The sequence below is a fragment of the Geotrypetes seraphini genome, chromosome 3 (genome assembly GCF_902459505.1).
Source record: "Geotrypetes seraphini chromosome 3, aGeoSer1.1, whole genome shotgun sequence".
In the NCBI taxonomy this organism is placed as follows: Eukaryota; Metazoa; Chordata; class Amphibia; order Gymnophiona; family Dermophiidae; genus Geotrypetes; species Geotrypetes seraphini.
Genome location: NC_047086.1, coordinates 117,318,856 through 117,345,042, shown reverse-complemented (window position 1 = coordinate 117,345,042; position 26,187 = coordinate 117,318,856). Strand labels below are relative to the sequence as shown.

The 26,187-nt window shown below is 39.8% G+C and overlaps 2 protein-coding genes across 3 annotated transcripts in view; both read left to right on the top strand.

Annotated features, from left to right (window-relative positions):
* RHAG (Rh associated glycoprotein) overlaps positions 1 to 4,960 on the top strand; it is a 112,672-nt gene extending 107,712 nt beyond the window's left edge. For both annotated transcript variants that reach the window (XM_033939515.1, XM_033939514.1), the window contains one exon: positions 4,352 to 4,960. In XM_033939515.1, the coding sequence (XP_033795406.1) occupies positions 4,352 to 4,423 (72 nt within the window). In that variant the 3' untranslated portion in view covers positions 4,424 to 4,960. The remainder of the gene's footprint in view (positions 1 to 4,351) is intronic.
* Positions 4,961 to 15,332: 10,372 nt separating this feature from the next.
* LOC117357779 (cytochrome P450 2K6-like) overlaps positions 15,333 to 26,187 on the top strand; it is a 62,832-nt gene continuing 51,977 nt past the window's right edge. Inside the window, exons 1-2 of the mRNA XM_033938876.1 lie at positions 15,333 to 15,589; positions 25,680 to 25,842. Coding sequence (XP_033794767.1) covers positions 15,353 to 15,589; positions 25,680 to 25,842 — 400 coding nt within the window. The 5' untranslated portion in view covers positions 15,333 to 15,352. The remainder of the gene's footprint in view (positions 15,590 to 25,679; positions 25,843 to 26,187) is intronic.

The window sequence follows — 26,187 nt, the reverse complement described above, 5'->3', positions numbered from 1 at the left end:
GTCTGTAGGAAGAAGGTCACTATCACTGTTAGGGTAGGGACTTCTGATCAAGAATGGGGACCAGAGGGGTCTACTGAACAAGGAAACAGGATCAAGGTACACTGATAGAAGGATGTTGAACAAGGAAGAAAACAATAAAGATCTATGATGGGGTGCTACCGGCTTGGAGGAAAAGAAGAAAGTTAATGATGGAGTCTGCTGAAGCATCTTCAAATTGTTGTTTTTGAGAAGTAAATATTTTGGTGTACCAGCAACTTAGGCAATCACCCACACCCATGGGATCTCTATCCATAGTGCTCAATTCTTTCAAGCTCTAAAAATAACAGGATCATTACCCAAAGCAATTTAACCAGAAAAAGGCTCCTGCCCAGTTAAATCATTGGTTTTGGGCTTTCTGCTGATATTCTGCATCAGCTAGCCTGGTAGTGCTGCTGAATTATCATCACTAACTAGTCAAAGAGAAACCAACTATTTTATCTGTGGTCTGGGGTGGAGACATCACTTATCCGGTTATAAAAAGCAGTCCTCCAATGCAATTTATCTGGCTAGGAAATGAATATCCATATAAGTGTTGAATGTTCATAAATATCCAGATATTCAATGATGGTGCTCGGACATTGAATATCTAGGCATGAAGCCAGCAGTGCAAAAAAAAAAGTCTCTAACTGCTGCCTGCTGAATATTTACCCCAATATGAAGATGTTAGATAGTCTTAATCATGACTACAACTGACATTTCAATATTCAAATCTAGCCAACTAGAAAACCAGCTAGGTCAGGGGTTCCCAAACCTGGTCCTGGAGGTACTCCATCCAGTCAAGTATCATAATATCCACATTGAATATTTATGAGAGAGATTTGCATGTACTGTCTGCACTACATGCAAATCTCTTTCATGAATATTCATTGTGGATATCATAAAAATCTGACTGCCTGGGATGCCTCCGGACCAGGGCCCAGATGCACTAAAGTCAGCGATTGTCACTAAACCAGTTTTGACTGCTTAATAACAGTCACATTTGCCGACCCAATGCACAAAACTCACCATGTGTTTTCCCCTCGATCACCAATTTTCCAATCTTGTCATGCAAATTATCTAAAACCCCATGCAAACTAGTTAAGTGATTGATATATTAACATCATTTGGCTATGCACAAAAAAAACACCCAGGGGCTTTAGTGATCCCAAAAAAAGTGACTGGCCAAAACCAGTCACTTACCTGTCTAACCATAGATCATCCCTTTTCCTTTTAATGGGCACAGATGCTGTGCATGTTACATATGTACATGCACAGCATCTGTGCCCATTAAAAGGAAAAGGGATCACTAAAGCCCCTGGGTGTTTTTTTTTGTGCATAGCCAAACGATGTTAATATATCAATTGCTTCCCCTGCGCCAATTACGGCCTTTCCCGATGTCCCCCCAATGAACTGGAAACATCACTGGCACCAGGAACTGCGCCCCCCCCTACCCCCCGGGGAAGCAAAAACGGAAGGAGAGATGCCCACTCCTTCCTGCCATCATGACCCCCATACCCATGTGAGAAAAAATGACAGGAAGTATGCAAACTCACTCCTGCCAATGGAGCGCCCCCCCCATCCCCATCCCCCCCGTGTAGGCAGCCCACCCCGAACCATCCCCTACCCTTCCCTCTTCCCCTTTCCAAAAAAAGAAGACAGGAGAGATGCTCACTCTCTCTTGCCACCAGATGCTCCCCCAACCCCCCACCCCTCAAACCCACCTATTAACTTTTTCACAAGTTGAAAACAGGGGGGATGTGGTCCCACCTGTTCCAAGGCCCGCCAATCCAAATGGTGGGCCTTCCCCTCCCTGGCGTGGGGCCTAAGGCCTTGATTGGCTCAAATGCCTAAGGCCCCTCCCCTTGGGAAAGTCCTTAGGTGTCTGAGCTAATCAGGGCTTTAGGCTCCTCCCTCTGTGTCCCGGGATACAGAAGAAGGAGCATCTCAGACGGCCTCTCACGAAAAAGAATTTTGTTCATTGTTGCTCATATCAGATTCCTATAAACATTTTAGAAAAAAGTTGAAAACTTACCTTTTCTCTAAATATTTGACTGCTTAATTCATTTTTATTCCATGGACCATGTGTATCATTAATAATCTTTTGTAAACTGGTAACGCGGGGGACTTAGGCCCATCTGCCATTTTGGACTGGTGAGCCTTGGAGCAGGTGGGACTGCATCCTTCCTGCTCCCAAAAAGGTACCGGGTGGGTTTGGGGAATGGAGTGAGGGGGGTTTGGGGGAGCATCTGATGGAAGAAGGGAGTGGTTATCCCTCCTGCTTTTTCATGGGGGGGAAAGGGGGGAGGATAGCGGATGGCTCGGGGGTAGTGCCTGGCACTGGGGGGCCTCCATTGGTAACTGGCCAATTTTTCCTCACACGGGGAGGGGTTTCAGCAAGGCAAGGCAGGAGGTAGTGGGCATCTCTTCTGCCAATTTTTTCTCATGCAAGGGAGGGGTCAACAAGGCAGGAGGGAGTGGGCATCCCTCCTACTGGTTTTTTTCCTAACACAAGGGGGCAGCAAGTCAGGAGGGAGTGGGCATCCCTTCTGCTAATTTTCGCTGGTGTGGGGGGGCGGTCTTCAGTTCCAGTTTCTCAGGGATACCTCAGGGATGGCCGTTATCAGCGGCGGGGGCTTTTTTCTTCTTTATTTTTTTTCAATGGGTCGGATATTGTGCATATGTAACACACACACAGAATTTGTGCCCATTTAAAAAAAATAAAGGTTTCCTGATCCGAACAGCTGAGTGGCAGGAGTCTGCTGTGGGACTTCCCAAGCCTTTCAGCTGTTCAGGATTCCCCTGCCGGCTCTGCGCATGTGTGAGTGTCGCTCTCACAGCAATCAATCAGATTCTGTGAAAGCGTAATTAGGGATTACGATGAACCGCTACACGAATCATGCATGCAAATCTTTTAGGGCTCCTTTTACTAAGCCGCGTTAGGGCTTTAACGCTCAGAATAGCGCACTCTACATTGCCGCTTGCACTAGACCTTAATGCCAGCATTGAGCTAGTGTTAGTTCTAGAAGTGTAGCGTGCGATAATTTCCTGCCTGCGCTAAAAACACTAGCACACCTTATTAAAAGGAGCACTTAGTGTGTCAATAGCTCTTATAGAATCGGCCAAAAATCAGATTGACGCAGTCTTACCGATCCTGTTTAGTGCATCTGGCTCCAGGTGGTTTTTTTTTTTTTTAATGGAGGTTTTATACATATGTTTATAGTGTTTATTTCATTTTATACTTTTTATAAGAAAATGACATACTTAAACGGTTAGCAGTCTTTCAATAAAGAAGTCTCCAGGTCCAAATATAGAAACTTCTGAAAATTGATCAGTTAAAATATTCAGCTGACAGCCTTGCCAGAGAGGTTCATCTGAAAATTTACCTAAAGATAATTAACTAGAATTGAATATTTATGTAATGTAATGTAATGTAATTTATTTCTTATATACCGCTACATTCGTTAGGTTCTAAGTGGTTTGAAGAAAATATACATTAAGATTATAAATGAGAAGTAAGAAGGTACTTAAAAAATTCCCTTACTGTCCCGAAGGCTCACAATCTAACTAAAGTACCTGGAAATTAATAAAGAAGAGAAAATAAAGATGATTGAAAAAAGAAAAATTCTATGTGAATTTATAGGATGGAAATTAAACTGACAGTGAAGAACTGTATGAAAAATATATATGGAATTCAGTTAGATTTATCTTACCCACTTAACAGGTTTTTGAATTTTGATTTTTATCGTCCAAAATGCTACAGTCCGTCTCATTTATGGCTTCATGAAATCAGACCATGTAAGCCCGTATTACAAAAAAACTACACTGGCTGCCTGTGGAAGCAAGGGTCATCTTTAAGTTTGCTTGCCTTTGCTTCAAAACCATGACAGGTTCATCCCCAACCTATCTGTCTCACCAAGTCGAATTCCCAGGCACATCTAATACACGCAGTGCCTACTTGTTCGCTTTTCAAACTTTAAAGGGCTGTACCTACAAGACATATCTCGATAGAACATTATCATTCCAAGCAGGCAAATGGAACAAATGTTTAACCAACTTCATCTCAAATGCACTTTCGTACCAAACAAATTTCTCTGACCCCACTTCAACCCTTCCAAAACACTTCCAAATAAACTTGACTAACCTTAACTTGCCAATGTAATTTTGAAAGCTCTATAATGTCGCTGTCTATATACAGTTTCTTCCCCTGTAAACCGCTTTGAACTGTTTGTGGTATGGCGGTATATAAAAATAAAGTTATTATTATTATTTAATCCTGTGTTTAATACCATTCTATCTAAATACACAATAAGTCTGTATTCCTTTTCCATTGCAGGTTCCACTAGAGGAAGGAGAACAAGAAAATCATTATGAAGAAGGTCGCACAAAGATCAAAATTGAATCATAAAGGAGCTTTCAACTTTAAACATCATTTTTCAAATTTCAACATCGAAAGTCAAGTTATCAAAAGTTCAACAGAAAGCACTAATTGATTTATTTTTACTTGTTTTGTGAAATTATAGCTTCAAATATATTTTACAGTTTCTACAAATATGATATATAGAGAGCCTTTATCAATTTTTTATAAAATATAGGGGGAAGTTACAGCAAAAAGATATTTCTGCATATGAAACAACATTTTGGGCTTGGTTTTATAACAAGCCACCTATGTGAGAAGTCCAAAAAGGCATCTATTTGAGGCTTATGTTATAAAGGTAACATAACTTTTATAAAATAGGCTTCCAGATCCAGCCCCAACAGAACACAAATGCTAACATACAAATTTACAATTGTTTCAAAGGTAATGTAAATTTGTATGTGTACTTATACATGTGTTTTACCCAAATTACATCCCCAGGGATGCCTAGGGACAAAGAACTAGATTCTGTAAATAGTACCTAAATTTGGGCACTGAAAAAAAAAAAGCACTGAGGCTCATATTCTATAAACGGCACCTTAAGATAGGTGCTAGTAGGCGCCCTATCAGCGCCTACCTAACTTAAGTTGAAAATGCAGTTTTTAAAAAAAACATTTTAAAATGAAAAATGTAGGCGCCTACTGGCACCTGTATTGCACCAATGGAGGCACTTTACGACGCCTAACACCATGGAAGTATGGCAAACGCCAGAAGTGGCTTCACAAAGCGCCCCCATAGGCACGATTCACATAAAAGATAGGCAGCGGAAATGTAGGCCTTGAAAACCCTGGCCTACAATTCTGGCGCCTACCTTTTCCGAAGCTGCAATTCTAAAACAGCGCCATCACATAATTTGCACATGATCGGCGGCCATTTCTAAGGTGGCCGCTGACAGCGGCACTGTTTATAGAATCCGTGTCTGAGTGCTATTCTATAAACAGTGCTCCAAGTTATACCTCATTTATAGAATAACACATAGCACAAGGATCTGCATCCAGCTTTGGGCATGAGAATTTACACCAACCCTAACCTAGTGCAAATCCTCCTGTGTAGATTAAATGTGGATCTCCTGAATTCTAAAATACTGTGAGCATCTTTAGTGAATACCCCTAGCCCGCTCATGCTCTTCCCAAGGTCACACCCCTTTCTCAGCTTAGCAAGATGCGCGCATAAATCCAAATTATCGCTAATTAACGCCAATAATTGATTGTTAGCACACTATTGGTGGCACTAATTGGCTCATTGCTCAAACTGCACATGCAAATTGGGCATGCACACAATTTTGAGCATCACATATAGAATCTGAGGGAGATTATGTAAAAGTAGGCACACACTTTCAATGCAGGTGTATTTTTCCATGATATAGGCATTTATAAAACTTTTTAAGCCCTTTTTTTCTGTGCAAAACAGGCTTTACACAAAGAACATGCTTTTAAAAATTGCCCCTGTGTGTTCAGAGATTGATTTTAATAAAATTGCCTAGGAGTGGGCACCTCAATTTAATGTAGATTCCACTTATGCATGTATTTTATAAAAGAGGATGTCATAAACTAAACTATACTTTAACTATATTTTAAGTCAAAAAAAGGAATGTATGGGTCACTAGTCCCTCTAAACCAGTGATCTCAAACTCGTGGCCCGGAGGCCACATGCGGCCCGCCAGATACTATTTTGAGGCCCTCGGTATGTTTATCATAATCACAAAAGTAAAATAAAACAGTTTCTTGATCATATGTCTCCTTAGCTAAAAATTACAATATTATTATTAAGACTTAGCCAAAAGGAAAGATTTATAAACTATAAAGAGTTTTACCTCGTGCAAAATTGTCATTTCTTTAATAAGACATTAACTATTTTTTTTCTGAGGCCCTCCAAGTACCTACAAATCCAAAATGTGACCCCACAAAGGGTATGAGTTTGAGACCACTGCTCTAAGCTGAGTGGGAGTCCTCCAACTGCATTGCTGCCAGTAGGAGGTAGTGCTTCAATATTATATTTTCAGTCACTAGGGACAAACAGGTTCCCCGGAGTCCTGCAGAGTTTGCCTGCCCCTCACTATTGAAACTGTGATAGTAAACAACAACTCCCCTCCTCCAACACACACATACTGGCAGAAATTGGCATTGAAGACCTCCACTCATCTAACAGGGAACTGTGTGATGGGCATACTACTCTTCCTTTTAAGACTGGTGTGACTTATGTGCATTCCTGTCACTCAGGTTAATTGTCATGTTACTATGTTACTGTTATATAGTTGCTTTCTATATAGTGGGGCATATTCTGTAATGTATATCTCCAGTTACATAATGAACAACTATTTTCAAGTTTAAAATGAACAATTGATACCTAATCATTTTTACATTTCAGCTTTAATTTGTAAATGTTATGCTTTGAACATAGAACATAGAACCCTTGATTTCTGAATAATGCAATATATTTGTATAGAAACCTGGCTCTTGGAAACCTTGGAGGAATAAAGAACAAAACTCTGCATTGCACAGCAAAGCACAAAGAGTAGTGGTGGCGGCAAAGAAAATACCAACCAATGGTGTTCACAAAAACTTTTAATAAATACTTTCTAAATGATTCAATATCTTCTAAGAGACTTGATATGGGCTGTGTTTCAGCTGAATGGCCTGCATCAGGAGTCTGAAGATGTTCAAATCAACAATTCATGTGGCATATAATGACATATAAGGTGTCATCTTCGGTCTCTTTGCATACAGCAATTACACCACCGTACTTTGAGGCTGTGTGCTCGCCAATACACAGCTCACATTATACATTTTGACAGAGCTCTGCTGGATTTGCTCTTTGAGGATATTATGTGCAGCATGAATTGTTGATTTGAATATCTTCAGATTCTTGATGCAGGCCCTTTAGCCAAAACATTGCCAATATCGAGTCACATAGAACATAAGCGCCTAGAACTTATTGGGTATGGCGGTATACAAGAACATAATAATAATAATAAGAAGAACATAAGAATAGCCTTACTGGGCCAGATCAATGGTCCATCAAGCCCAGAAGCCCGTTCTCATGGTGGCCAATCCAGATCACCAGTACCTGGCCAAAACCCAAGGAGTAGCAATATTCCATGCTACCAATCCAGGGCAAGCAGTGTATTAAAAGTTTTTGTGAACACCATTGGTTGATGTGTTGTTTGTCGCCTCCACTGTTCTTTGTGCTCCGCTCTTGGAAACCTTGGCCATATGATATACATTCCCTTTGCTGACAAGTTTATTTTATGAGATTTCCATAGAAATTTTAGACATTAGTTATTACACTTTATAAAATCCATGAACTTTATGAAGTGCATTGCAGTAGCTTCTTATATCTACATATGAATGAAAGATTAATTTCAAGTGTTGTCCATTTTCAAAATCAATTCTTAAAAAGCTGCACAAACTATCTTAATATAAACTAACAGTAAATGAAAGATGTACTTGTCAAATATAAGTTTAATAATTGATAAACAAGCCATTAATTTTTATGATGCAATTATCCAATGAATAATGGGTTGGCAGTGAATAAATAACCAACCAGCATTTTGCTGTTTTACCTGTCAATAATGTGAAGCTCGTTTGTATGAATTTTCCTTTTTTTTCTTTCACATATTGATCAGCATGTGGAAGATGGTATTTCTGGAAATGGACAAATGAGAAGTCAATCAGATTTAAAACAGGATGATCCACAGGTGCTAATAAACATATTAAATGCCAAATAGCAGGATACATCTGTTCAGGGAACAGAAGAGATATATTTAACCTAAGGGGCCCCTTTTACAAAGCCCCAGTAGCGATTTTCATGCAACAAAAGTGATGCAGCCAATTCAAATCCTATAGACTGCGTTGTATTTGCAGTACCAGGACTTGCTGCCATGACTTTGTAAAAGAGGCCCTAAATCTGCAATACTTTGAATAATTATGGGCTCCTTTTACTAAACCACAGAAGAGCTTCTTAGCGCAGGACAGCGAGGTAACTGCTCCGACCTTCATTCAATTCCTATGAGCATCAGAGCATTTACCTCACCGGCATGTGGTAAGATGCTCTTCCGAGATTTAGTAAAACCCAGCGTATATTTATTAAGGCAAATATTGACTACTTGCATATTACATAAATCTATAGTTTCATTTTATGTAATCAATAAACTGTGCTAAAAAATATGTATATATTTGGTTATTTCATATTTTTTTTTCATTATGAAGCGGGAAACTACAGGCTGGTAAGCCTCACTTCATTTGTTGGAAAAATTATGGAAGTGTTGCTGAAGGATAGGATAGTGAATTACCTAGAATCCAATGGGTTACAAGATCTGAGGCAACATGGCTTTACTAAAGGTAATTTGTGCCAAATAAATCTGATTGAATTCTTTGAGTATGCGACCAGAGAATTAGATCAAAGTTGTGCACTAGATGTCATTTACCCCCTCCTTTACAAAGCCACACTAGCATTTTTAGCACCAGCAGTGGTGGTAACAGCTCAGATTTCTATGAGTGTCGGAGCTGTTACCATGGCGACCAATGCTAAAAATGCTAGTGTGGCTTTGTAAAGGAGGGGGTTACTTAGATATCAGCAAAGCCTTTGACACAGTTCCACATAGGAGGCTCTTGAATAACCTTGATGGGCAGAATTTAGGACCGAAAGTGCTGAACTGGATTAGAAACTGGTTGATGGAACTAACTCAGAGAAAGGAAAGGTGAGAAGTGGAGTGCCACAAGGATCGGTGTTGGAGCCAATTCTGTTCAGTATTTTTGTGTGTGATATTGCTGAAGGGTTAGAAGGTAAGGTTTGATTTTTTGTGAATGATATCAAATGACAGAGTGAATACCTCAGAGGGAGTGGAAAATATGAAAAATGATCTGCAAAAGTTAGAAGAATGGAAAAATTTGAATCTTGTACACTGCCTTCCTCTTAAATCTTCCTGGCTTTCTTTCACCGTTATTGAAACCTCTCTACTGGGACTCCCTAAATATCTTGTTTCAATAGTATCCTTCAAGGATACCTCACACCGAACCATCCGCTCCCGAGTGACTGTCAGCTTTCCCCCGCATCTCAGTTTAAAAACTCTTTTTTAAAGGTTAGCGCCAGCAAACTGGTTCCATCCTTTCGGAACAAGCTCCCCCTTTCCCAGAAGGTTGCCCAGTTCCTAACAAATCTAAATCCCTCCCAACTTGGAGGATGAAATGTACGGTGTCTGCATCTATGAGACAATCATGGTTTTTCTTATTACATAGAGCTTTTTGGATCCCAGTTCGTTTACATAAAGTGGATAGTTCCAAATCTAATCTGGCACTGTCATCTCAAACCTGGGACGTTGGATCATTTGTTATACTATTGTCCCTTGATACTGAAATTTTGGAGATCTATTTGGGTTCAAGTTAATAATTTATTGGAGAATCCAGTGGCACTATCATATGATACCATTTTATTTGGTACATTTATGAGAGCGAAGAGTCAACTATCTGTGAGAAGTAACAAACTTCTATTATGACAGGGGTTGCAGCTTGTTTTAAAAAATTGTAAAAATTGGGATAGATTAAATTACACATTCTGGTGGGAATCCCTTTGTTATATTTTTAAAATGGAGCGATTTATGGCCATTCAGCAGTGAAATTACAGAAAATTTATGGATGTTTGGGAACCATTAACTAAATACTGTAAGGATTGATCTCTTTTAGATGTCCCTGTAAACATACACATCCAGGGTGGGGGGAGGGAAGGGGGGTACGTTTTGGAATTGGTTTAAGGGGTATGTATTGATTGTTCTTGAAGGTATTTATTTATTGATTAATAGGTAGAAGGGTGGGGGAAATAATTTTCCTCTTTATAAATATTTGTAAGTTTAATGTGCTTTAATTTTAACATTCTATGTAAGTGTATTAATTATTGTGCACTTCTGTAGTTTAAAAATTGAATAAAGAATTTAAAAAAAAAAATCTAAATCCCTCATCCCTGCACCATGGATTGAGACTTAGGAGCTCTGCCTGCCTCTTGAGTCCTGCATTTGGAACTGGGAGCATTCTGAAAATGCTACCCTAGAGGATCTGGATTTCAGCTTTATACTCAAGAGCCAAAATGTGTCTGCCAGACACGTTTTCCTGTGTCATTAGGACCTATGTGTACCAAGACTGCTGGCTCCTCCCCAGCACTATCTAAAATCCTATCTATGTGACGCGTGAGCTCTGCCACCATCGCACCAGGCAAGCAAGTGACCAGGAAATCCTCATGCCCACCAGTCACCCGGCTACATGCCTAATGATCGAATCACCAACTACAACAGCTGTCCAAACCCTTCCCTCCTGGGCAGAGGCCCGTGGAGACACATCCCCAGTGCAGGAGTATATTGCATCCCTTGGCGGGCAGGTCCTAGCTACAGGATTATTTCCTCCTTCTAGGAGACTTCTCTCCTCCAAGGCAGCACAGGGGCTACCAGAGTGGAGGTGGGAATTCTCTACTTCTGTGTAGGTCTCTTCCATGTAATTCTCTGTCTCCCTCAGCTCCTTCAAGTCTGCTACTCTAGCCTCAAGAGAATGTACATTCAGTGTAAAAGCCTAGATAGCATCCCTCTTGCTGATGGACTACTGTCTGCATCTTGTTATTGAGCTAATTAATTAATTAATTAATTAAACCTTATGAAACTACTAGAAATATATTAGACTAGTATAGAGAGCTTTAGGATTATATTATATGCTTTATTTAGTTTCTTTCTTAGATAGTCTTAGGGTTATATTGTATGCTTATTTAGGGCTCCTTTTACTAAGCTGTGATAGCGGTTTTAGCGCGCGCTGAATTGCCGTGTGCACTAGACGTTAATGCCAGCATTGAGTTGGCGTTAGTTCTAGCCGCTAAAAACGCTATCGCAGCTTAGTAAAAGGAGCCCTTAGTGTTTAATTCTTTGCAGGTAATGAAATAATAAAGAGTTCTCCTGTTGTCCTAATTAGAATAATTGACAATAAATTAATACTATAAGTAAAGAAAGGAGCAGCAGCAAAATTTGAACTGAGTTTCCCTGGTAGTCCGTGCAGCTCTAACCACTTGACTTCCCTGCCACTCAGTGGTTAATATTTAAAAGTAAGTTGTGTTAGATTGTGTGATCATTGAGAGGGTCAAGGACATTTCAGATTTTATTTTACCATCCCACAGTTCATTATTAACAACATTAGGTCACCAGTTTTACTATGACTTAAGTGGACAGTTTGGTTCACAATACAAAGCTACTCACTTTAATGAAACACGAATATAAGTATCATGCTAGGTCTGCCTCATGGACTATGAATCTTACCTATGGACAGTGGTGTAGTAAGGGGGGGCATTGGCACCCATCCTCCTCTCCACCCCCTCTCCCCTTGCAGGGCACGTGTGCTCATTCCCTTCCTTTCCCTTGTACCTCTTTAATTTTCCTGGTGCAAGCAGCATCCCCAACTTGCTGCCCACGTCGGTGTTGGCGGGCAGCAAGTTTGCGATGCTGCTTATGCCTGGAACATTAACAATGTACGGGTGAAGGGAAGGGGGTCGTGTGGCAGGAGGTGTCGGGAAGGAGCGGGGAGGTGGCTAAGAGGTCAGGGGAGGGGTTCCACTCACTCTTGCTACACCACTGCATGTGAAGGTTAATTTTATTTATTTATTTATTTATTAAGTATTTATATATCGCCTATCAAGGTTATCTAAGTGGTTTACAATCAGGTACTCAAGCATTTTCCCGATGGGATCAATGGAGGATTGAGAGACTTGCCCAGGGTCACAAGGAGCACCTCAGGAAGATTAAGAAAGAAGTCCATAAAATGATCATGTTATAAATACAACCAGTGGCATAGCGAGGGTAGAAGGCACACGGGGTGGTGGCATCCCCATGCGCCCTCCTCTCTGCACCTTCTGTATCATCCCCCCCAATGCCCTCCTCTTCCTGCTCCTTTCGCACTACACTCCTGCCCTCCCTTCCCACCCCCATACCTCTTAAAATCTTCACCAGTGTGAGTGCGAGCAGTTTCTCTAGCCTGCTGCTTGTGCTGGCTTTCCTTCGGACATCGCTTCCTGGCCCCATGACCCGGAAGTGATTTCAGAGAGAGCCGGGCCAGTGTGAGTAGCAGGCTAGAAGCAGCTGCTCAAGCCGGCAATGATTTTAAATAGGTATAGGAGGGGCGGAGAAGGGAAGGCATGAGCGTGGCATGGGGGGCAGAGAAGTTCTGGTGTCCCCACCAAGATGGTGCCCAGGGCAGTTCGCCCCCCCTCCCCCTTAGTACACCACTGAATACAACAAAGGTAAAGGGTCATGAATGTGATGTACTGTCTTTCTGTGGTAACCTAAGTGGTTTACATTATATGACGGTACTTTCTCTATCCATAGTGGCCTTACAATCTAAGCTTTTGTACCTGGGACAACAGAGAGTTAAGTGACTGCCCAGAGTCACATGGAGCTGCACTAACAATCTGGCCTCTCCTTTACTCCTTTCTTCCATGAATTTACATATGTGCCTTTTTATAACAGGCTTATAAAAAGAAGCCTCACCAGTTCCCCCCCTCCCCTTTTCATGAAGCAGTGCTAGGCTTTTTTATCGCAGGCCACAGCGGTATAAACTCCAACACTTATAGGAATTGTATGAGCATCGGAGATTTTACTGCCACTGCCAGTGATAAAAAAAGCCTAATGCAGTTTCATGAAAGGGGGAGTTTGTTTGAATTTACAGCTCTTTTACAGGTTAATAAGACTTTTTCCCCTCTCTGTATCTATGTGAAAGGAAAGCTTAATTAAATTAGGCTTTTAAGAACATAAACATAAGAAATGCCTTCACCGGATCAGACTGAGGTCCATCTTGTCCGGCGATCCGCGCACGCGGTGGCCCATTTAGGTACTCCTTTTTGGAGACCAGGATTACCCGTATCCCTCAATATGATTTGCCAGAAGGTGTGCATCCAACTTGCGCTTGAAACTCGGAACAGTAGTCCATCTCACAGTGCTAGCAAAAGCCGACGTCCTTGATTCTCCCCATCCCAGCTCCTGCCCTCAACCAGTCTTTTTCTCTCTTTCTCTCATCTGTTCATATTGTCCTGTGCCATGCTTTCTCCCAATTTTTCTCCCTCTTCAACAGTCCCAACCCTTTATCCCTAACAGGTCAACCACCTCTCACCCCCTCCCTATCTCCCAAGTATTCTCTCAACCTTTTACCCCCTTTAATCAGTCACCCCTCACTTCCACCTTATCTCCCAGACACTGTCAGTCAATCTGTACCACACACACACACACACCCCACACACCCCATCTCCCAGTCATTCACTATACTAGCAGCTGCTAAAAAAAGAAAGGTGATTTTTACGTTGCATCCATCATAAAGGTTCTTAATAAATTCTAATACATAAATAAATAATTCATTTACTTTAATCTGAGTAGTGCAGAAACTCCAGTGCAAATCTCAAGTCTCTTGAGATATAGATTGTACGAGTATTGCTTATAGCTAATTAGAGCCACGATGTAAGTTAGCTAGATGTAACCTTTCTTCTGTTGGCAGTAACAGCTGCAGCAAGAAATCCTGAGTGCCAGGGTTCGATTTTTAGGTTTTCTGGTGATCTGACACCCAGGATTTGTCGAGCCCCACTCTACTGCACGTGTGAAGAGCCATTTTCAATATGAAGTCCAAAGCTGAATTTGGACGTTTTGCAGAAGATGCACAAAAATCCAGTACCAAAAATACCCACTTTCAAAACTGACAAACAACTTGTTTTTTTTTACAAAAGTGGCCATTTTATTTTTATCATGTGTGTCCATCTTTTTGAACCATTAAAAAAAACAAAACCATATCCAAAAGAAAAACACACAAAACAAGCCATTGGAATATAGGAGGGACCAACATTTATTGTAGATTGGCCATACAGACATTTCTCGATCTTTTGCATACTTATTTGCATCCATTTGGAGCAAGCTTCCTGTTGAGATTAGAACATTTCCGTCCGTTCACATCTTCAGAAAATCATTAAAAACACAATTATTTCTACATTCTGAAACTCATTAAATTTAACTTTCTACATTTTAAAATAACTATTCTTATTGCAGATTTAGTTGATCTCACATATGGAAAAAGTGTTAGGTTTTAGTTAATTTGGATTTTGGCTTCTACTCCATCAATCTTTTTGTGTAAACTGAGTCGTGCTTCTAAATTAGAAGATGGCGTGGTATACAAATCTAAGGATTAGATTAGATTAGATTAGGAAAGATCACAAATTCTACCATAAGTATGGTGGTTAGTGGTGATAGATGCACTGATCACAGACACATCCATTTTTGGAAAAAAAAAAAAAAAAAGATAGACATTTTGCAGTTATGAAAATAAGCATGTTGGGTACTTGATTTTTGTTCATGTCCTGCAAAACATCTAAACTCGGATTTAGACATCATTTCTAAAATGCCCCTCCACATGACATAGGTTATATTGTTGGCATTTACTGTGTAGTTTTTAATAATTGCCCATTCCTAATCACAAGGGGGTCCTTTTACTAAGGAACGCTAGCCGTTTTAGCGCATGCTAAACGCAAACACGTCCATAGAATAGAATGGACGTGTTAGCATTTAGCGCATGATAATATTTAGTGCGCGCTAAAACGGCCAGCACACCTTAGTTAAAGGACCCCAAGATTATTTATAGCATTGGAAATATCTACATTAACTCTCAGTAGTCCAATGTCACAGGGATCTAAAACTTTTTTTTTTTTTTTAATGTACCATTCATTTTGTTAATTGCAAAGTTTACTTAAGTCCACTTGAACAAATTAGAGTGTAGTACTCAGATGAAAATTTGTTGGCAGACAGAAATGGGTTGGGAAGTTAATAGAAAATGTAAACTTTGAACCTCTGTTAAAAACAATCCATAGTTACTTGCATGACTGGTGGAGCTCTTTTAGACTTATGAGAGACGCTGACCACGTTTTATGAACAGATTCAAGCACTTCCAGACTGAAAATCACCAGAGAAAATCATCAGAGAAAATGAATTGGATAATCCCTGTGATACTTCTGGTTGTTCTAATTTTTATATATGTTATAAGTTTTAACGATGGAACAGACAGAAGCTCCAACATGAAGATTATCCAGGGACCCAGACCTCTTCCAATCATTGGAAATTTGCACATGGTGGATCTGCAGAAACTTCACAAGTCTTTAGTTGAGGTAAAAAAAAAATGTTCTTTTTTTCACTTTAAAAAAAAAAATAGTATGCTTATTTAATTCACAAAATATTTTATTCCAAAATTGAGTAATCATTCCAGTTCATAGAATTTAATTTTATTTTTAAAAAAAACTATTTAGTATGGTGTCCTAAGGTTTTACACCTAAAATTTTGTTAGCAACTAAACTTAAAATGTATTAGGCACAAATCATCTGTTTGCTGCTGGGGGAAGGGGGAGAACTCCCAACATTTTGAAGAAGGCCCTGGGGAATTGTCCTTAGATATTGGGTACTGAACCCAAATGCATTTTTGATATTTGTACTAGACTGGAAAATATTTTTTCATGCAATGTATAATTAAAATCTGGAATTCTTTGCTGGATAATGTGGTAAAAAGCAGTTAGCATAACAGGGTTTTAAAAAGGTTTGGATAACTTCCTAAAAGAGAAGTCTATAAGCCATTATTAAGGTAGATGTAGGGAAATCCACTGCTTATTCATAGGGTAAACAGTATAAAATATGTTTTACTCTTTGAGATCTTGCCAGTGACCTGCATTGGCTACTGTTGGAAACAGGATATTGGGCTTGATAGACCTATGATCTGTCCCAGTATGGCAGTTTTTAAGATCTTATTTCAAATTCTCAGTAGGAATATTTTGGCATTTCAGGAAAACTAACTGCATTGTTTTCTTTGTATTTTACAATTTTCTTTAAGCTTGTGTATAGAGATAGTTGGTTTAGCGTGTCTGGCTATAAGTTTCCAGACCTAGGGCTCCTTTTACTAAACTGCGTTAGCGTTTTTAGCGCACACAGCATTTTAGCGCAAGCTAAACCCATGCTACACGGCTAGAACTAATGCCAGCTCAATGCTAGCATTAAGGTCTAGTGCGTGTGGCAATTTAGCTTGCGCTATTCCGCACGTTAAAGCCCTAACACAGCTTTGTAAAAGGAGCCCCTAGTATTGATCTCAAAAGATGATTACTGGATCTGGCAGTAATATGGAAGATTGTTGTATAAGGAATGGATTAAGGTTAGAAGGGTATCTATTGGAATTATGCAGCTAATATGTTTTACACTTCCTTGTGTCATTTAGAGAATTTTGTTTGGTACTGATGCAATATATTTTTGAATAGAGCACACTCTTTCAGAAGAGTATTTGATATTCTAGCCCAGACTCGGACTCCTTTTCGGTGGACTCTTGGACCAACATGAGTACGCTGATATTAAACAAAATGGCCCCCATCAAACTAAGAAAAATAAGAAACAAGAATCTGGATGGCTGGTACGATACCGAGTTAGGAAATATGAAACGGGAGTTACGGAAACTCAAAAGACAATGGTTGAAATCGAGAGACAGTGTGGGGAGGTCAAATTGGAGGCTAAAATTAAACTAATACAAAAAACTAATAATAAAGAAGCGCACTAACTTTTACGCCCAAAAAATCGGATCACCGAACACCAACAGTAGAAATCTCTTTGAATTAGTCAACAATTCTATGACATACAGGCCTTCTCATGTTCTACCCTAGATTCCCCACCATCTGCAGATGATCTGGCAGAATTTTTCAACACCAAAATCATCAATTTGAGATCTAAACTGCTGGCTTCTCAACCAACTATTTGAACTACCCAGTTGCCCAACACAAAGATGGCCCTAGGGTAGATATGGCCTGGAATAATTTCACTACCCCATCCTGGCAACAATTCTCCAAATATTACATGAAATACGCCATGTCCTACTGCAGATTAGACTGCTGCCCCCCAAACATTATGAAAGTTGCTCCAGTCTCATTTAAAGCCAAGTTATACAACTGGCTCTCCTCTCTCTTACTAACCGGTACTTTCCCTGAGGATTTAGGCCAGATTTTGATCACCCCAATCGTAAAAAACCCTAGAGAATCTACCAAACTGACATCTAATTACAGACCAATTGCGAGCACTCCCCTATTCATTAAGCTAATGGAAGGACTGGTCAATCTATTGTATCTGGACAAATTTAGCATACTAAAAAACAATCAGTCTGGTTTTCGTTCTGGATTCAGCACTGACACTGTCATGGCATCTCTACTGGACTTCCTCCATACCTTATTCAGTCAGGGTACCAGTGCTCTTATTCTGCAACTAGACCTAAGTAGTGCCTTCGATCTGGTTGACCATGCTATTCTGATTGACCGTCTGGAGTCAATTGGTATTTCAGGTAACATGTTAAAATGGTTTCGGGCTTTTTTGAGCACACGGTCATATCAAGTCTATAGTGACAATAAAAAATTCTTTAGTTGGGTAAACTCATGCGGAGTCCCGCAAGGCTCTCCTTTTTCCCCCACATTGTTCAACATCTACCTTGCCTTATTGGGGAACTTACTACAAAGCTTAAAAGTTAAATTTTATATCTATGCTGATGATATCACCATCGTTATTCCCTTTATTACTCTGACCTCCATTCTAAAGCAAATTGAACTATGGATGACCGAATTCAAATTGAAGCTCAACACTGACAAAACTAAATTTTTCCTTGCAAGCCCTAACGACAAAATCAAAGACTCATCGATCTTCTCGAATGGTCAGGACTTCCCTATTGACCACTCCATTAAGATCCTGGGAGTCACCCTGGACCGCCACCTCACCCTAAATGCTCGCACAGATTTATTACTTAAAAAATGCTTTTCAGTACTATTGAAACTCAGAACCATCAGAAAATATTTTGATGCAGCTTACTGGTTCAATCTTCCATCCTAAGGTTGCTCGATTATTACAACATCATTTACTTGGGATCCTTCAAAAAAAACATTCTAAGACTCAGAGTCATTCAAAATTCGGCAGTTCGACTGATCTTTGGACTGAAGAAATGGGAACACATAAGCTCTTACTATCAAAAACTCCATTGGCTGCCCCTAGAGGTGTGAATCCTGTTTAAGTTTTCTTGTCTGTGTTATAAATCAATATTTGGTCTGGCCCCCACTTACCTAGTTTTTCATTTTAATCTGGTAAGTTCTTTTAAGCCCACCTATCCGACAATAAAAGCCTGCCACTACAAAAGATTCTTGGACAGAACTCTTGCCTTCCAGACAGGCAAATGGAACGACTGGCTTAGTAACGTTATCACGCTCTCCTCATCCTATTTCTATTTTAGAAAACTGGTGAAAACGAGTTTGTTCAATCGATTTGTAAACTAAGATTCTATACTGCTCTGCTTATTCAACCAGTAACCCTAAGAACATATAGCTTTCCAATTACATTACATTACATTACATTAGAGATTTCTATTTTGCCATTACCTTGAAGTTCAAGGCGGATATTCTTTCATTATATAAGTTGTATTGTTGACTTTGATTGTAACCTCTTCCCTGATTGTCCAACGCTTCTTGCTGTAAACCGCCTCAAATTTCCATGGCTTTGGCGATATATAAGAATAAAATTATTATTCTTATTATTCTTATATTCCTCAATATTGTTCACTCTTCACAAATAATGCACCCTGTTCACAAATAATGCACACTCTTTCCCGATTGCACTTACATGTGCATGTTATCTGTGAAGAGTTCACACCATTCTTTATTCATGAATAGGACACATTATCTGTAAAGAGTGCACACTGTTGGGGGAATAGTGCACAATCTTCTGAAACCGTATGTTCTATTCTTGAACGATGCACACCAAAGAGTGCTCACTATGTGGGCAGAAAATTACATGAAACAAATGTGCATCCCTGGTTTCTATTGAGTATTGGGTGCCAGAATTCCCTAATAAGGGGCTCAAAATCAAACCAAAAATACGTTTATAAACCCGCCCAGGTCGGCACTTGGACAACATAAAAGACAGGTCATCCAAGTGCCGATAATCAAATCGGATTTTTAGACCTATTCAGAGATTTTTTAGGCCTCTGAATCCCATAGTTCAAAGCAGTGTTTTTGGAAGAGTGATGAGGGTAGGATATGGGTGGGATGTGGGCTGACCTACACTTAGTCATACTGCAGGGATAATCAAAAGGGGTGTTTTTGGAAGAGTGATGAGGGTGGGATGTGGGCTGACCTACACTTAGTCGTACTGCAGGGATAATCAAAAGTTTTACCAGGCTGCCTGGACGGAACTTATATGTTCTGACTTAGGCGATCTAAAAACAGGTCCAAGGGCTGGATTCTGTATAGGACAAATGGTCTCAGAAGCCGCCAAAGCAGCTTTTGAGATTCGCACATGGGCATCCTATATAGAATCACCTAACACCACGATTCTCTAACCAGCGTCTGTGTAATAAGTGCCAGTTAGAGAATTGGGTTGCCGCTGAGCTGATCGCTGCAAGGGAATCTCACTGCTGTGATCAGTTTAGAGGCAATGGCCATGGCAGAGAACCCAATCCCCCCCAAAGACTACCGGCAAAAGGATGACCAGTCCTGCTGCAGGAACCTCCAAAGCTGCCTCCCACCCCCAAATGTCAGCAACCCCACCCCCGAGCCCCCCTAAGCCTACCCGGACCCCAAAGTACCTTATGTTAAGTTGCCATTCCATGGCCCCTTACTGGTGTCAGTAAGACTTGCTTAAACAAACATGGCTGCCCCAGAGTCATCCCAAGAGTGGATTGGGATGACACTGAGGGGAAGGGAAGCCACTGAATAACTGATGGAGGGTAGGTGCTGAATTCCTCATAGAAGTATGGAAGGGGAGATGTTGAACACCTCAGGTGGGAGGTAGAGAATATAAAATGCTGAACATCTTATGAAATGATGCTGGACCACCTTGAAGAGCGGAGCTGGGGAGGGGGCATATGCTGGATATCTTGTTGAGGGAAGATGGGAAAGAGGAAATGCTGAATGCTTTTGGAAGGAGTAGGGATAGAAAGGCAGAAATATACTAAACACCTTATTGGATGGCCAAAGAGGGGAAGGGAAGATGCTGAACACCTTGGGGGGATAGGGAAAGAGAGATGCTGGACACTTTAAAGCAGGAAATGGGAGGTGCTAAACACCTTGGGGGAAGTGGAATAGGGAAGAAGAGATATACTGAGCATCTCGGAGAGGAGAGATGCTAGACTATGGAGAGATAAAGAAGGGGAGATATTGGACATGAGAGGGAAGACCTTGAGATATCCATTGGTTTTGGGGGGGGTGCAAGATTAAGGTATCAGATATCCTTGCCTCTGCTCCTAGACTGCTCAGGCACTTTTGGGATAGTGAAGAGGTAGTATGTAATGATATTTTATGATACCATTTAAATTGTTCCAGTGAATATGTCTCTCAGCAAAATGTATCTAGAGAATTAGTGCTGCTACCAGGATAAATGCTTTCAATATCAGCTTCAGGAGTTGTAGCAAAAAACAGTACAATTATTTTGTCTTTATCTGCAATTTCTGCAAAGGTCCATTTTTGTAGTTAATCCTCTTAATTTATTCATTAACTTCTGTGGCTTATCTTCTGTTGCAAAGAGTCAATAAACTAGTTCGCCAAGGCCTTTATCTGTAGCAACTAGCAAGGGTATTATTTTCATTTGTAGAATAGTACTTAAGCTATGGGAGAACACCTTTTTTGTTCTAGGCAATGTGTGATCTCCACCTATTCTTGTTCTTTCCTATCATGGTTTAATTGTAAAGTTCCTTTATTTTAAAAGTTTATACCCTGCTTATCTCTACATAGCAAAAACATACATAAAGTAGGTGATTTTGTATGTGGTTTTGTTCCTTGCTTAGATTTGTGGATAAGTGGGTTATAAGTAAATAAAGTTACAAAAAACAAATTATAAACTACACAGTTTACAAAAATAACCCACTAATGTGACCTTTTACTAAAGCCGACAGCACAGGCTGGAGTGGTAAATAACCTGACCCCCATGGGAACTGACTGAACGTCGGAGCATTTGCTACGTGGCACTTGGCTGTGCAGCTTCATAAAAAGGGTGATAAATGAATAAGCTGTTATGCTAAAATAAAAAAATTGGAAAAGCCCAAGGGCCTGATTTTCTATAGCGCTCGCTAAAGTTAGGCGGCTGTAGATGCGCTACTGCCACCTAACTAGCCAATGGCGGAGTACGTAAAAAAAAAAAATAATAAATTAGGTATGCTGTACAAACGTGCCTACCTTGCGCCCATCTTGGGTGTACGAAGGTGCATAGTGACGCGTAAGGCAGGCGGCGGCATGGTTAGCCCCAGAAGTTGTCTTATGTGTGCTTACACGTAGCTATGCACCTTTAGACACATGTGGCAGGCATGTGAAATGTAGGCCTGAAAAATGCTGGCCTACATTTCACATGCTTATACAAAATTGCAGACAGGATTCTGCAATGCGCGCCTAGCAGTTGATTGACAACTGCACACCTGCATATCTACAATATAGGCGCCCTAAGAAATGCTATAGAGAATCAGGCCCAAGGGCCTGATTCTCTATAGCCCATGCTAAAGTTAGGCAGCAGTAAGCACGCTACCGCCACCTAACTAGTCAATGGAAGACCACGTTAAGAAAAAAATAGGCGCACTCTACTAACGCACGCATTTCGCACCTATCTCAGGCATACAAAGGCACATAGCAGCGTGTAAGCACGCGTAAGGCAGGCGGAGGTTTGGTTTGCACCAGAAGTTGCCTTCCACGTGCTTACGAGTTACGTTGTGCCTCTGGCCTATGTTTCACACACTTATACGAAACTGTAGGCGAGATTCTTCAATGCATGCCTAGCGGTTGATTGACAACCATGTGCCAGCACACCTGCAATGCAGGCGCTCTAAGGCACACTATAGAGAATCATACAAATGTGTTTGGAGTACAGAGGTTTGGTATAGATTTTGCACAAAGGGGTCACTATGCAAAGGTACATAGCAAGACTTGAAGAGAAAAGTTGTTCTCTCCCTTGGAGATACAGCAATTTGCCAGCTGCCACTGCTGCTGAATTTTAGGTTGAATAATCTTTTGACCCCTCTGGATAGTGCTTTTTTAAGTCTTAAGTCATGATTTTTTTTTTGTTTAAATGTGTTTATTCAATTTCAACGTGCAGAAAACAACAACAACCATAGCAAAAACAATTCAGAATACAGATATATTTGCATTAAGTCATGATTAACCAGAAATAATTTGGAAACAACAATTAGCCAGATGCTGATTGCAGTGATACCAATATTAGCTAAACCTTTTGTCGTTGTCTTTCTATAACATTTAAGAGGTAGTTGCTAAGGTAATAATGCATGCTATTTGTCTCTTATTAATGTGTTTTATTGTTGTAATGCATGGTAGTTTAGGAAACATAATAATGAAATGCAAAGCATGCAAATGTATGCAAATTTTTTATGTAACTCAAACAATACAGCTTTGGGTGAAAGCTGCATGTTAATCCAGAAAAAATAATGCCATCTCAAAACTAATATTATTTTTCCTACCCAGAAACATTAGGCCACTAACTTGCTCCTGGGTGGCATCTTAAAGAGTCTCAGAAACCATAACACAGCAGCCAATGTATAATAGTGCCTGTGATACCTGGTTAAGAGTATCTTTCATTGGTCCTGAAAAACTACAACATTTAATAAAACTTATTTATAGAAAATAATCTTTTAAACTTGCCTAAAGCAATCATTTATAAATGCTGTTGCAATTTTTACTTAGCTTGCAACGCCTAACTCCTGATGGGACCTGTTTCACTGGCTAAGGTGATCTTTCTATTGGACTAATTTTAATATATTTTTGGCTAACTTTTGGAGACCAAAACCCCCTTCTTCAGGTTAGTATAGTGCACTGACCTGAGGAAGGAGGTTCTAGCCTCTGAAAGCTAATTGAAAAATGTATTAGTCCAATAAAATGATATATTATTTTCTTTTGCTTTATTTCTATTTGTTAATTTGCCTTGACTTCTCTGAGAAAAGCAGAATATAAATGAGAGATAATTAAAATTTTCTCTGCATACAGTGTGTTTTATATGCATTCTCAATAAATTTATACTGTATTGTGTGCACATGAAGAATGAATGGACGAAATGCAGGATGAGTAGTTATTATACTGTCTAGTGATTTTATTTTGTTGTGTTTTTAATTTCATATGTATTTTTGGATCCCACTTAGGTTTAGGTGGGCTATAAGCTTTTTAAATAAATAAATACTATTATTATGGGGGTGGGGTCTGGGGTGGAGCTTTGGCCCCCAAACAAAAAAAGTGTTCCACTGCCTATGGTAGATTGTGTATCTGTTGATGTTTTAACCAGTACAACAGTGTGGTTCATTGGCATTTGATCACACCATGCAAGTTAATGAGAGAGCAAGAGTATGGTTCATTATACAGGATTTGTTGAGTTATATAATGGCAATTTTTAGTTAACAGTGTGAATGAGTGAGTGAATGGTTAATGTGGTAGTCTCTAAATTCATGACAATGTGTATATATGTGTGTGTAAGATCTTAATAATGATCCAATTGAATTAATAGCGTTTTTATGTAAATCAAAAATGAATGAATGTAAATCAAAAATGAAATTAGCTGCTAGCACTGCAAGTAAGACCTATATAAGCAAGCTTTTAAATTACAGTAATATATAATTTTTCATTGTCTTCTTCATTTTGTAATTAGCGGTTTTCACTGTGAACTTTTTACAGAGATGAACAATTAGCAAAATGTTTAAGTCATGACCCGTGATGAAGCCAGTGAAACCCAGAGAAACGGGTCCTATTGGGAGTTGGGCATTGCAAGCCAAATAAAAATTGCAACAGCATTTATAAATGATTGCATTAGTATGATAATTAGCAAGTTTAAAATATTACTTTCTATATACAAGGGTTGTTAAATGTGGGAGGTGTTTTTCAGGATTGATGAAAGATACTCTTAACCAGGTATCATAGGCACTATGATACATTGGGTGATGTGTTATGGTTTCTGAGATTCTTTTTCTCACATATATGTATACTGTAGATTGGATTGGATTTACAGGCCCATTTAAAGGTCCTTTGTGATTGCAGTATTTTATTGGGACCTTCTATAGCCTTATTTTGTGAGTTTGGTATCTTGAGGCCAAAGCTGAACTGCCTGCCTTCTCCCCCTCCCACAAAAACAACCCTCCCACAGAAATCCCTACAAAAGGCCTCTTAAGAAATCCTTCCATAGATGATCCATAGATGAGTGTTTTTAAAATACTCTTTATCCCTGTAGAGATCCCTCCCTTAAGACTCCCCCCCTCCTTCTCTTATAGGCTACCCTATTCTATCTCGTCTGATCCCTGAGGGTCTAGGAGGTTCCAGGGCAAGATCAATCCCCATTTGCTCCTGTCCTTTCTAGTGTGGTTCAAAATAGCACTGTAGTCTCACAGTACTACCACTAAATATCAAGGTGCCATTTATCCACAGTCTTTGAAGTAGGTGTAAATTAATTAATTTCAATTTGTGTGCCATTGGGGATTGTTCTGGATGTCTACATATTATTTTTGAAACAAGTTTAAAATGGGCCTCTTTATTGGCATCCTGTTATGGAATTACCCCTCAGGGTGAAATTTTAAAAAGTATAGCTATAGGTAAAACTGTTTTTTGCACAGAAATTGGCTTTTAGAAAAGTGCCTCCCTGTTATGCTGGTAAGCTTATGTACATACAGCCTATCTGTACTTTCTTACTTTGAGTGAAGGCATTCTTGGGATTAGGGATGGGAAAGTTAGTTTATATGTTTGCTTAATAAAATACACAAATTATTCATAGAAGTTAACCTGTGATCAATGCATGTGTGTAAATATATCTGCATTAATTCAGCAGGTACTTTTTAATGCAAAAATTTGTGTGTAATTTTGTTTTCAAAGTTTGCTAATACCCATACAGGAAAAAGCATGTGAATATTATTTTGTTTCTACATCCTTTAGTCCTGTGAAACCTAAGAGGGAGTTTTCATATTTACTTCTTCCCCCACCCCCTTTTTACAAAACCGTGCTAGCAGTTTTTAGCGCAGGCCGATGCGCTGAATGCTCTGCACTGCTCCTGAAACTCATAGAGTCCCTATGAGCATCAGAAGCAGCACAGAACATTCAGTACACTGGCCTGCGTTAAAAACCGTTACCGTGGCGGTGTAAAAAAAGGGGGGGTTATTATCTGAAATATCTCTATGTCAATTACCTTGCAATAAAATCCTCAGTATATAATGTTTCCTTTTATTTTCAAGATGTCCAAAATATATGGTCCTATATACAGAATCCATTTGGGAAATATAAAAGCAGTTGTTCTCTCTGGATATGAAACTGTGAAAGATGCTCTGGTGAACCATGCTGATGAATTTGCAGAAAGGCCTGTAGTCCAAATGTTTCAAGAGATACATCATGGATTTGGTAACTACACTGTTAACATCTGGTATTAATTACATAATACTAGCAGTCACTTAAAAGTTTTTAGTGTTCAATTGGTGTGCACTAGTGCTGCCCGATTTGCGATTCAAATCGATTCTACGATTCACTTTGGGTGAATCGATTTGAATTGGTTTGTTATTGCATAAAATCAGACTTACCAATTTGTTGGCCCCTTGCTAGCACTGCAGACCCATTTGGGATTTCCTTCTGCCACCGGAGTCCTTGCTTCGATGTAACTTCTGGTTTTGCAAAAACTGGAACTTACGTCGAAGCAAGGATTCCAGCAGAAGGAAATCCTGAACGGGTCTCTGCATTCAGATCGCGGCA